Below are 17,105 nucleotides of genomic sequence, written 5' to 3' on the forward strand. Positions count from 1 at the left end.
AACAGAGGCTGCTTCGTAACAGAGGCTGCTTCGTAACAGAGGCTGCCTCGTAACAGAGGCTGCTTCGTAACAGAGGCTGCTTCGTAACAGAGGCTGCCTCGTAACAGAGGCTGCTTCGTAACAGAGGCTGCTTCGTAACAGAGGAGGCTGCTTCGTAACAGAGGCTGCTTCGTAACAGAGGCTGCTTCGTAACAGAGGCTGCTATGGGCCCAGTGCAATCGTTAGGGGTGTAAGGAGGCGTCGACTAATCGATTGATTGCGTCTTTCAACCTCATGATACATCAACTTGCGTGTGTCTGAATCTTTTTTTGTTGTGGTTTATATATTTTGCAGGTGAACCCCCCCCCCCCCCTCCAACCCATAGTGGCTGCTAAATTCACCTCGATGTTCAACAAAACATATCAAACTAGATTCGAAGCTTCGTGAGTGCAGGAATAACTCTTTGGTTCTTTCGGTAAAGTCACATAGAGATAAGTTAAATTAAATAATAATAGAATACGACGTTTCTATTGCAACACAAGCAACCCTCATCAGGTACAAATGAATGAGAAAACAAACCTAGTAAACTTGGAAATAAAATGCAATACAGCACAGAGAGTCGGCCAACACAACAGTCAACACCCCACCGGGTTGATTACGTTCTTCCAAGGATTGCTCAATTTGAGAGAGAGACAAACATAGACACGGAGACACACAGACAGACACACAAGCAGAGAGAGACACACACACATTATTTAATTTAATTTCTTTCTACGTGACTTTACCGAAACAACCAAGGAGTCAAACATATCTTTTTGACTGTGCATGGTGACATTGCCTTGCATGGGGGGTGGAGGATTGGATCCACCGCTAAAGATTGTGCTCTCCTCGTTGAAGCTACGCTAAGCTAATGGGCACCACACGGAGCATCATGGCCCTTGATCGGATATTAGAACACATTCTTAAGTGCAGTTATTCGATGATTACGGCCCAATTAGCAGTAGATGGCAAGCGTCTGTTAGTTTCGCTCTTCAAATCAGCCTTCACAGCTCTGGCGGCTTGCACAGCATGCCAGCAGCGCACAGTGTGCTGCTCAGCAGCCTTAAACAATGTGTTTGGTGACGGTACTGCTGCATTGGCAGCGGTGCATTAGCAAAAATATAACAACACAGCACACTTGTCATAACAGTCTTAAAAGGAAAATTGTTTAATAGGCAAACATTCGGATAAAGGTCCATCTATGAGCTACGAAACGTCGCCTATTATGTGTGTTCCCTCTCAAGGCAGGATTATTGATGGATGTGTTGGCATATTCTGTTACGTAACAGTGGTGTGTGCCGTGACAAGAGCTCAATATAAACACTGCATAGCAAGATTGATGATTGAAGGATCCGAGGTGAAATACCTGCCAGGAAAGCATGGGCCCCAGGGCGGCTCGATGCTTACACTCGTGTCTCAGAAAGAAGAACCTGGGTTCGATTCCTGACTCGGATGCCTTTCTGTGTGGGAGTTTCGATGTTAACTACCTCGCCTGGTATACAGGAGGTTGTGTGTTCGATCCTGATCCTGACGCTTGTATAATTGGAGTTTGCATGTTATCCCCGTGGTCGCGTGGATTTTTGTCCGGGTCCTCCGGTTATCCCCTCCACATTTTAGAAACGCCCGTTTAGAGTATTTGGCTGCTATAAATTTCCACGTGATAAGCCATTCCATTGAGCTATCATTTGTGGCCAGGTCGCTTCTGAAAAAATATCTCTAGACCTCAGTGGGCCTTACCTGGTCAAATAAAAAGAGTAGTTAAATAGTTTATGTTATCCCCCTGTTCTGCGTGAGTTTCGTCCGAGTTCGCTGGTCCTCCCATAGCCTGCCTAGGTTATTGCAACAACAACAAAAACATTAAATGTAACTGGTATTGGCCAAACATCTCAATGCTGCAAAACCACCTGCAAGTTACTTAACCGGGATAACGCAGCAGCAGCAGCAACATCACCAACGCTTGGCAGGACGCTCCTGCAAAAGACATCTGTGAGGCTGAGCGAAGCGTCTCCGGGCACACAGGGCTGAGTCACAGTAAGAATGCCTTTTTGAGTCGTTCCGCCGTGTGATTTCGGCAATTATTGGAAACAATATTATTTTCTCGGTGTCAATACGAATAGCACCGTCGATATTAATTGGCGAAGGCCGCAATGATGCGGTGGCGACGTTTAACCAGAGTTCTAACTCTCTCGAGCCGCGCCTGTACGCGAGCACGATTCTGTATTCCTCAAGCATTCACGACGTGATGGACAATTTATATTCCCGTGACAGCTCAAATAACCACCGTGCGGCTTTGCCCGCTCACTGTGTGTTTCTCGTTGTGCGTGTGCTCGCGTGTGTGTTGGTGTGTGGGCACGTGTGTGTGTACGTGTGTGTACGCACGTGTGTGTGTGTGCACGTGTGTGTGGGCACGTGTGTGTGTGTGCACGTGTGTGTGTGGGCACGTGTGTGTGGGCACGTGTGTGTGTGTGTGTGTGCACGTGTGTGTGGGCACGTGTGTGTGTGCACGTGTGTGTGGGCACGTGTGTGTGTGTGCACATGTGTGTGGGCACGTGTATGTGTGTGTGCACGTGTGTGTGTGGGCACGTGTGTGTGGGTACGTGTGTGTGTGTGTGCACGTGTGTGTGGGCACGTGTGTGTGTGCACGTGTGTGTGGGCACGTGTGTGTGTGCACGTGTGTGTGCACGTGTGTGTGGGCACGTGTGTGTGTGTGCACGTGTGTGTGGGCACGTGTGTGTGTGTGCGTACGTGTGTGTGGGCACGTGTGTGTGCACGTGTGTGTGGGCACGTGTGTGTGTGCACGTGTGTGTGGGCACGTGTGTGTGTGTGCACGTGTGTGTGGGCACGAGCAACAGCAGTGGTATAGGGGAGTGGTAGAACAGCGCTACTCTACGAACCCGGTGAGCCGGGTTCGAATCCTGCTAATGGCCAACACCAGTGACGATTATCTGAACCGGTCCTAGCCCACCCCCCCCCCCCCCTAGGTCAGCTCAGCCTCAAATGAGTACCTGGTGCGGTGTGTAAACATTGCAATTAGGGAGGCAAAGGAGGCCGGGCGTGGTGACGGCTCCCCACCCCCTTGTGTGCCGTGCCGGGCTTGATTGGTGTTCACTAACTGCACTTGCCCCAACAGACTGTTAAGGCTATACAAGGAGTGTGTTTTTAACTGTGTGTGTGTGTACATGCTGACTGCTTGTGCACATCCTAGTACGTGTATCTCTCCATGTACGAGGATGGGCATGAGATTATGTATACCTCTGTGCCGCATATGCACACGTAAGGGTGTTCCATTCATGATGTTAATATCAGTGTGTGTTTGGTGTTGCTGCAAACGGAGAGCGATAGTGCAACAGTTAGCGCGCTGCGCTATGAACCTGGCGATCCGAGATTGATTCCCGCTCGCGGCTAACACCAGTGACGATTTATCTGAACTGTTCCTGGGCCTCCCCTAGGTCGACACAGCCTCAAATGTGTACCTGGTGCGGTGTGCAAACACCGCCACTGGGGAGACAAAGGCAGCCGGGCGTGGTGCTGGCCACCCACCCCCTCGTGTACCGTGCCGGCCTTCGTAGGTGCTCGCTTCACAGCAACTTGCCGCAACAGTCTGTTCATGCTATACGGGGGTTCTCTTGTCTTTGTCGTGCAGGCACGTGGTGGTGTGTGGACACATCACGCTGGAGAGCGTCTCCAACTTCCTGAAGGACTTCCTGCACAAGGACCGCGATGACGTCAACGTGGAGATCCTCTTTCTGCACAGGTGAGCAACGCCGCCGATCCCCCCCCGTCACCCCTTCTACCCCCCCTCCCACTTCCTCTCCCGTGCCCTCCTCGTGCATTAAACAGCAGCAGTGGCAGCCGCTGTGACCTCGTGCGTGTTGGTTTCCCATGCCTGTCAACCCCTTATCAGTGCCCTACCTTATTACAGACAAATTCAGACCTTATTGGTCACCCCGTGCCCTTAAAAAATATCAACGTTCCTCCTACAAAGTCCCATCACAAGGGAGAAACACAAATAGACAAAAACATTTCCCCGTATTGAAACGTCTGTACGCCGTATGGACCTGAAAACTCAATTTCCCTGTACAAGAATATGGCTAAACCGTATATGGGTTGACAGGTATGGTGTCCGTGCGTGTCTCCCAAGCAGTGATGCGGCCAAAGAAAGGGTGGCTTTTGTCGGGAGGAGGGAAGTCGCTTGCTGGACCCCCCCCCACAACCCCCTCCCAGTGGATACATTCTGGCTTTAGCTCTTGTTATAATTTCATCTGGGGACGCTCTGCACGGTATTGAGCTCCCTCTCGTCCAGAGAGAGAGAGATAAGGTCTCAGACAAGCGGGGAGACGGCCACGCGATGAGCCGGTGCCAAACAAAAATTGCCCAGGTTCTGCGTTCCTCTCTATATTAAGGCGGGGAAATCCCACGTTCATTAGCGAACGGGAAGCGACATTCCACACAAACGGAACAGGTGGGGGAGTCCACATTTCTTTTGCTGTACTGCCGCCTTCTGGCAAGTCAGGGTATTGACACCTTGAGACCCACCGGAAGGGAGTCGATCAAACTCTGTGCTATCCGCAAACCCTCGCCAACCCCCCCACCACTCCCCCCACAGTGATGGATCACAAGCGTGCGCCATCGCCCGCGTGTCTTGATGGCCGGCGCAGTAAGTGCGCATTTAAATCCCAGTCAGGGTTTGTCTCAGCCCTTCACGCCTCCTCCAGAATAAGATGAAGAGTGCATCGCGCTGTGTGGGAAGTCAACAGTAGCTAATCCTTAGGAGAGACTGGTCCCTGCCATTATATTGCGGTTTTGAAATCAATTTTCCAGGTCTACTGGTGAGGATGAGCACTGCCCAATGTTTTATTTGAGCAGCGAGAGACTCTTTGATAATGACATTTGGTTTACGTTTTACATTATTCCCTTTATATAAAGGAAAATGATTTTTTATTTATGTAAAAACTGGGGTTCTGCATTTTTTACGTAAAAAAAGCAAAACCCCAGTTGACCAAAACACCCAGTTATTTATTTATTTTATTTCAGACCAAACCACGTTAAACTGTATTCGTGTGTGTAGGATCTCTGTAAAGAACAAACTAAACATCAATACTCCCTAAAGTTTTACGAGGGTGTGAAATATGAATTGTGCGTTTTCTTAAAAAAAATATTCGGCATTCTTCACCTCACTGCCTCCCTCGTAAACTAAACTAAACTATTTTTATTTCACCAGATAACGCCCACTGAGCTATGCAGCTCTTTTTCAGAAGCGACCTGGCCACAAATGATAGCTCTACAAAGTGGCTTATCACGAGGAAATTGACAACAGCCAGATACTCTAAAGGCATATTCTTGGTTATTTCGGTAAAGTCACGTAGAAGGGAACAATAAAATAATATATATAATTCGGGAGTGGGGAGACAGCCTTGCATAGGTCCCTGCGATGTGAGCATCTCGTACATGCAGGGACACAACGCCCGCCAGGTGACAACCACGGAACTTCCTCTGCCGTCACTTCGATTGGCCTCTAAACACCAGGCAGTGCTTCATGCTCCAAAGCGATTGGCTCACAGTTAGAAATCCGATGCATAGGTTGCATAAATTAATAACCAAATTAAAGGATGTTTTCGCGCAGTCGTTAGTGAACAGGCCGTGACAATTTATCACCTGGTTCAAAGACAATCGGCTGCCTTGTTTTGAACCCATAGTTACCCAGCGACCTCTAGTGAGCATCCTACTTCCCATAAATCATAGAGCCAGTTACGGATAAAAAGCTGTCTTCTGTCCAAAGGCAACAGAGCACACAACCATTCTTCAGAATAAACATCACAGACTTCTGCCAATGTATTTTACAGTCTTCATTTATCTTCTCCATAGACTGTGCTCTCCGACGGCACAGAAGCGTGCACCTCACTGTCGCGGACATTTAGCGTACGACCAAATTAAACGAAATCACCAATTTTTATTTTATTTTCTCAAACAATGTATTGCGATCGCGGTTTCGGCGTCGCGCTATGAGATGCGTCATGGAGCAATGTATGCAGAAGAAGTGGAGCTTAACTCATGAGGACTTCTTCCATACAGATCCTTCCAGTGACCTTGTTAAACCTTTACACAGTAGGGGGGCCATGCTTCTCCACGCACTCTGCCTATGAGATCTTGTGTTTCATGACAGTCACGCAAATACATTAAAGATCCTCTCTGTCCGCGAGGGTCACGCTCCCCACAATGCTCGCGAATGCAGAAACCTCGTTCCAATGGGGAAACATTGGGGTTGCCTTCTTGGTACGGGTGAACATGGGGGGGGGGGGGTAAATGGTAAATGTTTAATAACAATAACCACAATAAGTAAAGAATAAATTATGAAGAGCAATGTGTTTTTGAATTATTGTTGATGATTTGACGACATTGCATTTCGCGTTATTTTTAATGGATCTCACAGTCGACTCGTTTATGCCAAAATATATAAACGAGTCGACTGTAAGTTGCGTATAAAGTAACAAATGCACAATAGCGAGTTCAGAGCGGGATTACTGTGAGCCTGAGGTCAAAGCGGGCAGCCAAGGTGGTGGGGCCTAATCTTCGCAGACAGTTTCAAATGTAACACAATTCTGCGCGCATCTCCCCGCTGTTACTGGTCTGGGACTATGTACACTCACGAATACGGGAGTCAGGCGGGTCGGGAGATAGGGAATTAGTATTCATTTAGGAGCTCGCGAATATGCGAAACTCCCGAATACAGAACTCGCGGATAGCGAGGGTATACTGTAGTTCTAATTGTTATAGCTGGAATTCAGATAAACTAAGGGTTCAATGTGGATGTTTTTTTATAACTTCTCATTGGAGATATCAAGCGCGAATACACGATTCTGTATAACTCGCAGAAAGTAACATTCTAACAAATCGAAAGAAAAGTGCTCATTCTTAGATGCGAAATAAACAACTTGGTCGAATCACACCAGACTCGTCGAACTCCAAAATCAGAGCACAGACGTTTGACAAGTCGTCTGCGAAATAATGAGACCCCAGCGTGGGCGAACATAGCCACTCTGGGGGTATTAATAACGTATGGCTACAACCCTGAACAAGATGGGAGCATTCAGGCAGGGCGATCCGTTATTAAAAGCAGACTTGCCAATAACAGTGCCAACAAGTTTAAGTGGAGAATTGTGCATAATTGCTCCGTCAGTAGTAGGGAGAACAAAGTTATTCTTTTTTAATCTTAAATACGTATTTGCTAGTTTTCAAAAGTTACTTTATTTGAATATTCTAATTTTTTACCAGGCCAGTGCTTGTCTAAACTTTAAGAGTTGGCTCTCCAATCCGTTTGAGCTCTGCATCCTTAATCCCACCCTGAACGATTTGTGTTTGGGCCCCCACAATCAATTAACGCGCGGAAGTTAAACAATTGGGAGGTGGTCGCGTTGCTTCGGGAGACCCCGCTGCCTTGGCAAACCACTCGCCAGCGACTGCCTCCATCCACTCGCATCTTCCCTGGTGCCCTCCGCTCCAGAAAAAAACACGTGGGAGATTGAGGTGGCCACTTGGCACATGCAGGAGATGCCCATCCTGAAGGCGGAAAGCCAACGCCGCTGCATTGGAATAGAAGTTTTAGCAGCCCGCGGATACGCCAATCACATTAACTATTTTAAACTGTTTTGAAACATTTAATCAGGTAAGGCCTACTGAGATATATAGCTCTTGTACCCAGAGAAGCCTCACTCAGCCTCACAGACCTCGTTTTCAGAGGGGTCCTGCCAAGCGTTGGTGATGTTGCTGCTGCTGTGCATAATCCAGGTTGAGTAACTTTCAGGGCATCAAGCAGCATTGAGATGGTTTTTTTTTGCGATAGCCCAGGAAAGCTATAGGAGGAAACCAGAGGACATGGAGGAAATTCACGCAGAACAAGGGAAAACATAAACTATTTAACTATTTTTATTTCACCAAGTAAGGCCCACTGAGATATATAACTCTTTTTCATAAGCGACCGGGCCACAAATGATAGCTCAATGAAGTGACTTATGATGTGGAAATTTATAGCAGCCAAAATACTCTAAACGCATGTTGATTCTAAATGTGGAGGGAAAAACTGGAGGACCCGGAGAAAAATAGACGTGATCACAGGGTAGAGAGACACTCAAACTCCAAATATACAGGTGTCTGGGTCGGGATCGAAACCACAACTTGCTGTATATAAGGCGAGGTAGTATAGTGGTTTACTTTATAGTCCATACTTTGGGTTAAATGACCACAGTCGCAACACTGTGGCATATATCTTTAATTTTCCATCTATGAAGGAGATGTGTGCATTGGCATGTTTTTCTTTTAAAAAAATCTATACAAGAACTCCTCTACGTACAAAAATTCGACTTACGAACTTTCAGGGACATGAACAAACCTGACCGTATGTCCATTTGCCTGTTGAGACCGAGAGTCATAAGTTCAACATCTGCAGAATATGAAGAACCAGTGGCATTTACATCTGCAGAACGTCAAGAAGCAGTGGCATCTACATCTGCAGAACATGAAGAACCAGTGGCATCTACATCTGTAGAACATGAAGAACCAGTGGCATCTACATCTGTAGAACATGAAGAACCAGTGGCACCTACATCTGTAGAACATGAAGAACTAGTGGCATCTACATCTGTAGAACATGAAGAAACAGTGGCATCTACATCTGTAGAACATGAAGAACCAGTGGCACCTACATCTGTAGAACATGAAGAACCAGTGGCACCTAAATCTGTAGAACATGAAGAACCAGTGGCATCTACATCTGTAGAACAAGAAGAACCAGTGGCATCTACATCTGTAGAACATGAAGAACCAGTGGCACCTACATCTGTAGAACATGAAGAACCAGTGGCACCTACATCTGTAGAACATGAAGAACCAGTGGCATCTACATCTGTAGAACACGAAGAACCAGTGGCATCTACATCTGTAGAACATGAAGAACCAGTGGCATCTACATCTGTAGAACATGAAGGACCAGTGGCATCTACATCTGTAGAACAAGAAGAACCAGTGGCATCTACATCTGTAGAACATGAAGAACCAGTGGCACCTACATCTGTAGAACATGAAGAACCAGTGGCACCTACATCTGTAGAACATGAAGAACCAGTGGCATCTACATCTGTAGAACACGAAGAACCAGTGGCATCTACATCTGTAGAACATGAAGAACCAGTGGCATCTACATCTGTAGAACGTGAAGAACCAGTGGCATCTACATCTGTAGAACATGAAGGACCAGTGGCATCTATATCTGTAGAACATGAAGAACCAGTGGCTTCTACATCTGTAGAACATGAAGAACCAGTGGCATCTACATCTGTAGAACATGAAGAACCAATGGCATCTACATCTGTAGAACATGAAGAACCAGTGGCATCTACATCTGTAGAACATGAAGAACCAGTGGCATCTACATCTGTAGAACATGAATAACCAGTGGCATCTACATCTGTAGAACATGAAGAACCAGTGGCATCTACATCTGCAGAACATGAAAAACCAGTGAAATCTACATCTACAGGAGATTATACAACGTTTAACGCCATTCTCCGTGTTTAGTGTACATGCCGCACAACATGTTTGGAATCTGAGTAAAGTTGGACTTACGAACAAATCTACTTACGAACAGACCTCTGTAACCAACATTAGAGGAGTCCCTATACAGTTTTTTTTTTAATTGAGGTATTACACACGAGTCCGGTACAACGTGCCGGGGATTTCCGGAAGAGGGGGGGCAGAAAAACCGCGAGGAGAAGGGGGAGCCTTCAAGCGCTTGTACAAAGTCTAGGAATGGGGAGAACAACGTGGTCGGTGCCCACCTACAGGGGCTCTGTTGATCTTCTGGTGCGGTCGATGGTTACACCACCGGTGTCTTCGGAGAATGTCAAAGTCTGGCGGTGCGATGTTTTTGCGTCTCGGATGAGGCGTTTATTCTGGACGTGCACTGTTGTTCCATTCTGCTCATCAGCGTTCTTCCGGATCGGGGTGAGATTCTGGGACGATGACAGTAGCAGTGCGATCCAAGGAGGGTGGTTGGGACTTTAGTGCTTTTATGATATGACAAACCAGCATGACAGATTTTGGCTATTTTATTGAGAGCAAATGTGAATTGTAAAATGGAGAGAAAATGGGTAAAGCTATTTATATATATATCATTTATAGTTTTACCACAGGAAGCACCATCTCACTAGGATTGAATTTGATGAAATGTGATTTCTTGTGCATCCAAGTTAAGCAAACCAAAGGACACTCAATTTGTTAACACAAGCTGCGATGTAACAGCTGTCACTACTCAGCAATGTAAGTCTGTCTCCCTGATGTGTCACTGTAAGCTTCCCCCTGACCTTTACCAGTCCCATTTATACTGGCTGAAATGCCTCTCACTCAGTAGAGTAGCACGACTCACGGATGTGAGGCTGTGGGTTGAAATTCTTGTCCAGAGTCAACTCAGACCATCATCAATCATCATTAATAATCAGTCATGTAGCATCATTTTTAGTGTGGAATCAGTAAAAAAATATATATTAGCTGCAATTGTGAACAATGGCCATAACAGACATTAGTACATCTAATCTGCATAATCATTGGTTAACTGCCAGATGCAGTTGCCTTGCTCGATTGGAAGTTGACCTCACCTGACCTTCCCACCATATTTGAGTACATTTTTTTGTTAATATTATTGTTTTTTTACATCTTGTATGCACTGTCTCCTTCGTATCGTTCGTCTCATTATTTCCGTCTCTTCTCGTGTATCCATTCCGCCGAATAGTAATATCTGTGCACGGTTTGCGTGACTCGTAAACAGTTGATTCTTACACACGCGATTGGACGCGTGTGCATTGTGAGCGTGACAGCAGATTTTAATCTGTGAATCGTTCAGTGTTCGCGTGGGAAGTCAGCAGCGGTTGACGTGTGAGATCCCAGTTCCCCCCCCCCCCCCTCTGCAAATCTGGAATTCCCTCCAATGCAGTCAGAATTGCGACTGGAAATGAGCACCACAACATATTTACTTGAGCAACAAAGCTATCTATCCTGAGCAAAAAAAGCTATCTATCTAACAAAGCTATCTTTCCGTGCACAATTTACTCTGCCGTGGTGCAGTGGTTGGCACACTGTACTTGCAATCCAGAGGTCGCTGGGTTCGATTTTTCCTTTCCGGCGCGGCGGTTGAAGCAATGGACAGGTTTCTTGAATTTCCTCTGTCCACACAGCAAATATAAACAGGTGCGCCACAAATGTTGATTTAAAGCTTTCGTGACTGCAGGGATTCATATTCTTGGTTCTTTCGGTAAAGTCACCACGTAGAAGGGAAACAATAAAATAATAAAAATATAAAGCAATAAAATTATCACGACGTTTCGACTGCAACACAAGCAATCATCATCAGGTGTGAAAACCACAACAAGAAAATTAGAAAAAAGTGGCGGTTTTTTTTAACGTTAGCACCACGGAGAGCGATTTGACAGTTTGTTCAGATGGACTAGTCCATCTATGTTCGGAAAAGAGGAGGGGGGAGACGAATATGATGGATGCGGTCTGAAAGCCACCGTTATTTTATTGTTTCCCTTCTACGTGGTGACTTTACCGAAAGACCAAGAATAGGTGCCCCACAGTTAGCAGATCGCATTGGCCAGTGTGGAAGAGTAGGCCAATTACCCTCTAGAGGGGGGGGGGGGCTCTTTAGAGCACCCTCTAAGTGGAGGCTTTTTTTATACCAATAATGCTGTGAGCAAGCAATTGCAAGTCTGTGCTTTATTTTTTTTTACAGCATACGGTAATGCATCATACATAACTATATATGTACTGGATACATTTGCACATCTGTGGGTGTCACATATTGCATCCAAGTGTGCCTTCGCAGTTAGAATATATTATTAATATTCTTTGGGAAGGGACCTTTTATGGTAAATAATGTCTATAATGCAAGCATTGCTCTACTGTTGCAAAGGGATTAAAAAAAATAAAGATGCTCTTATCAGTGCCGGAGAATTGACCGTGGAAAATTGCACACGCACTAATCTGACCAACACTACGAGCAATTTTCTTCTCTCGGAGTTCCGCACTCTCTCTTCGTGTGGACCTTTCTCGTGCCTCGACATGATAAGGTTTTTTTTTTACTGCAGTAGTGAAATTGCTTGCTACCCGATCACCAGAATTATTTCTATGTTTTTTTTTTACAAGTCGACCACTTTTATACAAAAAATAGATTATACAATTTACGGTCTTATTTTGGAGAAAGGGGAGTAGGGTTGCCGTTGTGATGTATTAATCACTAAAATCCATATAGGCTCATGACGGCTTGAGAAGAAATATGCCCCTGTGCTGTAAGGCAACGAGCTCTCTCAGCCGAGCGAGGCAAAGAAATTGAGTTAACCATTGTAGGCTCCTCAAGCTCGCCCGGAGATCCAGTGGCCTTTTGGTGGCTTAAGGAAACTTCCACGTTCGGCTTCTTTGCAGGTTTGGATAACTGTAAGCGTTAAGTCGAGTCAGAGTGTATCCAGCTTAAACCAGCTCGTCTCCAGCAATGTCCCTCCTGAGCCAGCGGTGGAAATTCGTCATCCCTGTGACGGGGGCCGCTTTTAGAATTCTCACAACAACGGTGCTCATCTCCTTGACCCGAGCGATGACGATGGGCTGAGGCAACTGTGGGCGTGGGACAGTCCACGGCATCACCTGCACGGACAGCGATGGCGCGGTGTCGAGAGAGAACGGTTGAACCTGGTTAATGGCTCTCCAGGGCATGTTGTGCTTTTGAAATGTAGCTGTTGTATAATTTCAGTACCTGAGCTTTGTGGGAAAAGTAAGTGATACTTTTTAGGGGGAAAAAAATGTGAAATGTCACTTTGCACGTTTCGTTTGCCTGCGCATTCCGAACAATTTTTTTAAATATATATTTTATCAGGTAAGGCCCACTGAGCTATGTAGCTCTTTTTCAGAAGCGATTTGGCCAGAAGTGATAGCTCAACAAAGCGGCTTATCATGTGGAAATGCATTGCAGCCAAATACTCTCAAGGCATGTTTCTTTATGTGGAAGGAAAAACCGGAGGACCCGGAGAAAACCCCACGTGACCACGGGGGGAACATGCAAACTCCAAATATACAGCATGCATCTGGGTAGGGATTGAACCAACGACCTCCTGTATACCAGGCAGGTTAGTTAACATCTCGCCACCGTGTCACCCACATTCACGACTAACTGAAGCAAGACGTCACTACCTGAAATGTCCTCTCACTGCAGTGTACGGTATCCCTGAATCCAATCCCCTTTATGGACGATGAACAGTGTCGTGAGTAGGTGACACGGATGTGGTGGCATGTGGGGCTTTGGTCTTAACAGGAATAATTAATCCTGTTACCCAAACCCTCCTGGAGCTGGGCATGTTTGCTCGTGCAATTTGGTGCTGATTTATAGAATCCCTCCCTGTTTCCTTGCCGGAGACACACTGGCCGACGTTCCTGGTGCTTAACGCGGCCTCAAGAGCTGAGCGGCGCGTTCCTAAATGCACTCCTCGTTTATTATCGTTACCCAGCAGGGTCCCGGATAGCTTTGCCACCGCGATGCATCACCAATTTACGGAGGGCCACCCCCCTCGTTAAGTGGCAGAGGCGTACTGTGCTGCTCCTGCCGTAAGTGCATAGATTGGCCGCGGCAGCCACGGTGTTCGCAAGGCGCAGGCCCCGGCAGGCTTGGCATGCAGGTGCCGTGCGCGCTGCAGCGTGTACATGCACACGTGCGGGCAGGGCCTGCTTGTCCGTGCGCTCCTTAGCGAGGTCACGGGGGGGTCGCAGAAGTTGGAGAGGACCACGATCCTTCAGGCCAATGACACGGAACTCACCCCCCCCCCCCCACCCCCGCCCTACCAACCCCTCCGCCGCCCTTGTGCCACAGCATATCCCCGAACCTGGAGCTGGAGGCGCTGTTCCGCAGACACTTCACTCAGGTGGAGTTCTACCAGGGCTCGGTGCTCAACCCACTCGACCTGGCGCGCGTCAAGGTGAGGCCGTGGGCGGCAGCAGCAGCAGCAGCAGCAGCACACTCACCAACAACAGCAACAACGACCGGCAGTAGCCACTAAGCGGCGGCGACATCACCACGTCACCTGTGCCAGGCCGGGTGCACTGTGAGGCCACGTGAAGTGTCGAAGGTTCGCTGCTGGCAGGAGGTCACGGGACAGCCACAGGTGCCATGGGTTGACCGACTGAGATGACTGGCAGACGCACCAGCTGTGCCCTTTACTGTGCCAACTTACTGCACACTCAAAGACAAAGATTCCCTGTATAGCCTTAGTAGACTGTTGGGGCAAGTGCTGTTAGCGAGCACCTATGAAGGCTGGCACGGCACACGAACGGGTGGGTGGCCAGCACCACGCCCGGCCGCCTTTGTCGTCCTAGTTGCAATGTTTTTATATGCACTTCCAGGTACTTATTTGAGGCTGAGTCGACACAGGGGAGGCTCAGGACCAGTTCAGATAATCGTCACTAGTGTTGGCCATGAGCGGGAAGCGAACTTGGGTATCTAGGTTCACTACACTACCGCTCCCCACTACACTCAGCGCACACACACACCAGCATCATAATTACCGCACTCACTTATACGACATCACTTCCCTTATGGGGTAACATGTTCTTCAGCCATGTAACACTGCATCTTGGTTTGAAAAAGCTCTGGATCATACCCAAGATCACGCGAGCGAGATGTTATCTACCTCACCTGATATACAGGAGGTCGTTAGTTGATCCTGACCCTGATGTCTGTATATTTGGAGTTTGCATGTCTCTCTCCCCATGGTCGTGTGGATATTTCTCTCCGGTTTTCCCCTCCACATTTAGAATCAACATGCGTTTAAGAGTATTTGGCTGTTATACATTTCCATATGAAAAGCCACTTCGTTGAGCTATCATTTGTGGCCAGGTCGCTTCTAAAGATGAGCTACAGTACATAGTTCAGTGGGCCCTATCTGGTAAAATAAAAAAAATAGTTTTAGTTTATCACAGGAACAGCCATGGAATTCAACATGGCGCTCCACTGCCCTGCTAAGCCACGTAGATCTTCACATTGCAGTGCCTTACACAATTCTGTCTCTTCTCTTCTTCCAAATATATTCCAATCATGCACTTGGAGACCTATCGTCACAAAAATGTGTTTTCACTTGCAGAGGAGAGTGCACCACCCTGTGTCTATGAATGGCCCTGGTTCAACTCGGCCCTGGAGGATAACATCGCTGCTTTAAGAAGCATCCTTTTCCAACATGAGGGCCATATTTTTTTTTTATATATGCCCTGCAAAGAGTGTTATCAGTGAATGGCTTTTTCAGCCCGTTGATTTAATTTAATAGAGATTTTGATTGATATTTTAACCCGTTTTTATAGTCGCTTCTCTGGGTTCCACCGTTATTAATTTGCCTATGTTTCTATTTTGTCTTTGGTTTCCATTGTGTTCTGATTGGGTTTTTACTGGTACAGTATGTCAGTGTTTTAGGTTAACATAATTTTTTATAGCTGTTTACAGCTTTAAGATTACTAATTTGAAAGGTGCTTTTTTTAAACTGAGTTCATTATTTGTATGTCAATCAAACCTGAGGGGTTTTTTTATTCTCTGAACTGGAACAAAGTGAAATTCCACATTTCATGTTTTTTTTCTTCCAATTCCACCACTGTTACCTGAGGCATCACCTCGCTGTATGTGAGAATCCAGATGAATCACGATTAGACGATACCTGGATTCAAACCCAAAATCTCGGCTCTCTGATGCAGGATTAGCTCCCGGAGCCACCATCAACAACAACAATAACGACAACCGTCGTTGACCACCAAGTGGCGGTGACGTCACCATGACGCTTGTGGCACGCGAGGCGCACTTTGAGGCCATGTGAAGTGTTGAAGGTTCGCTGGCAGGACGGGCAGACCCAGATGTTATGGGTTGGATGACTGGAGAGAGTGGCAAATGCACCAACTGTGCCCCCTGCTGTGCCACCTTGCTGTGATTTATCCGCCCGGCACTCCGCTCGTTGTTGTGAGTGTTGCTCCCTCCACCCTCTGCTGTTGTTGGAGGGCGACTGCCACCAACTGCCCAGTAGTGTTCTTCACGAGCCTCATCCACAGAGGCAGATCGTGACACTGCTGGTACCAGTCAATGGCAAGTCCACTCAGCTCCACATCATTCTGTACCACAGTAGCCCATCGTAGCCACCATCCTGACCTTCAAATTAGAGCGAGGCATGTGCTCACCTCTGCTACCCTCTGTGCAGATAGGTGTGATGAGGAACTTCATGTTCAATGATGATGAGGAAGCCAAGGAGTTGCTCAACAGTAGAACCCCCAATGCATTGCACTAAGTTAATATTCATTACTCAGCTAACTGAGGCCACGAGAGGTGATATTGCCTTGCGTTCATGAATAATGCAAGGGAATGGATTTAAAACGAGCATTATTAAACTCATTTTACATTCCGAAATTGCAATGTTAAAAGTAATTTAGAGAATATAGCAATTGTATTAGCGTGTGCGTGCGTATGTTGTGGCACGGCATAGGCAAAATCACTGTTAAATCACTATACTGCAGCAACGGATTGATTTTCTGGTTGTATTTACTTGTAACGGCTGTACGCAGGATTGATCCACTGGGGTGCTTGCGTTAGTTTCACAGCAACTAACATCAACCCACTCGCAAGAGAAGAACTGATTTTAAGAATGATTGATTGTCCACTTGAGGGGGAAATTGTGCTCAAACGATATATGTTATTGATCTGTTGTGTGATTATAACTGGGATACCATTGTCAATTAATGCCCCTGCTCCTAATTAAAAAAAAACGACCGTGGGATCTTTTAATATTAACAACATGGACGTGTTTTAACTTTAAAGTTACATTTTTGTGAGAGAAGTCTTGATAGGCAGTAGCTCACGTGTTGGGACACTGTCAGAGCAAGCTTTGCTCCAGCTGAGGTCTATACCATACGAAATGTTGGACTGACAGCAACATAATTTCCTCTTGATCTTGATTGCTCATAAAGTGTGCTATTAAACAGACACTCATTCCCTGTGACATGATTTGCTAAAATAGCATGTTTGCCAAAAT

General features: G+C 46.6%; 1 protein-coding gene across 2 annotated transcripts in view; it reads left to right on the forward strand.

Annotated features, from left to right (window-relative positions):
- Positions 1-17,105, forward strand: part of LOC116945031 (calcium-activated potassium channel subunit alpha-1) — a 169,998-nt gene that overhangs the window by 92,126 nt on the left and 60,767 nt on the right. For both annotated transcript variants that reach the window (XM_076068709.1, XM_076068710.1), the window contains exons 10-11: positions 3,662-3,772; positions 13,919-14,024. In XM_076068709.1, coding sequence (XP_075924824.1) covers positions 3,662-3,772; positions 13,919-14,024 — 217 coding nt within the window. The remainder of the gene's footprint in view (positions 1-3,661; positions 3,773-13,918; positions 14,025-17,105) is intronic.

Source organism: Petromyzon marinus, chromosome 22 (assembly GCF_048934315.1).
Source record: "Petromyzon marinus isolate PM22_M1 ecotype Great Lakes invasive population chromosome 22, UKy_Petmar_22M1.pri1.0, whole genome shotgun sequence".
Lineage (NCBI taxonomy): Eukaryota > Metazoa > Chordata > Hyperoartia > Petromyzontiformes > Petromyzontidae > Petromyzon > Petromyzon marinus.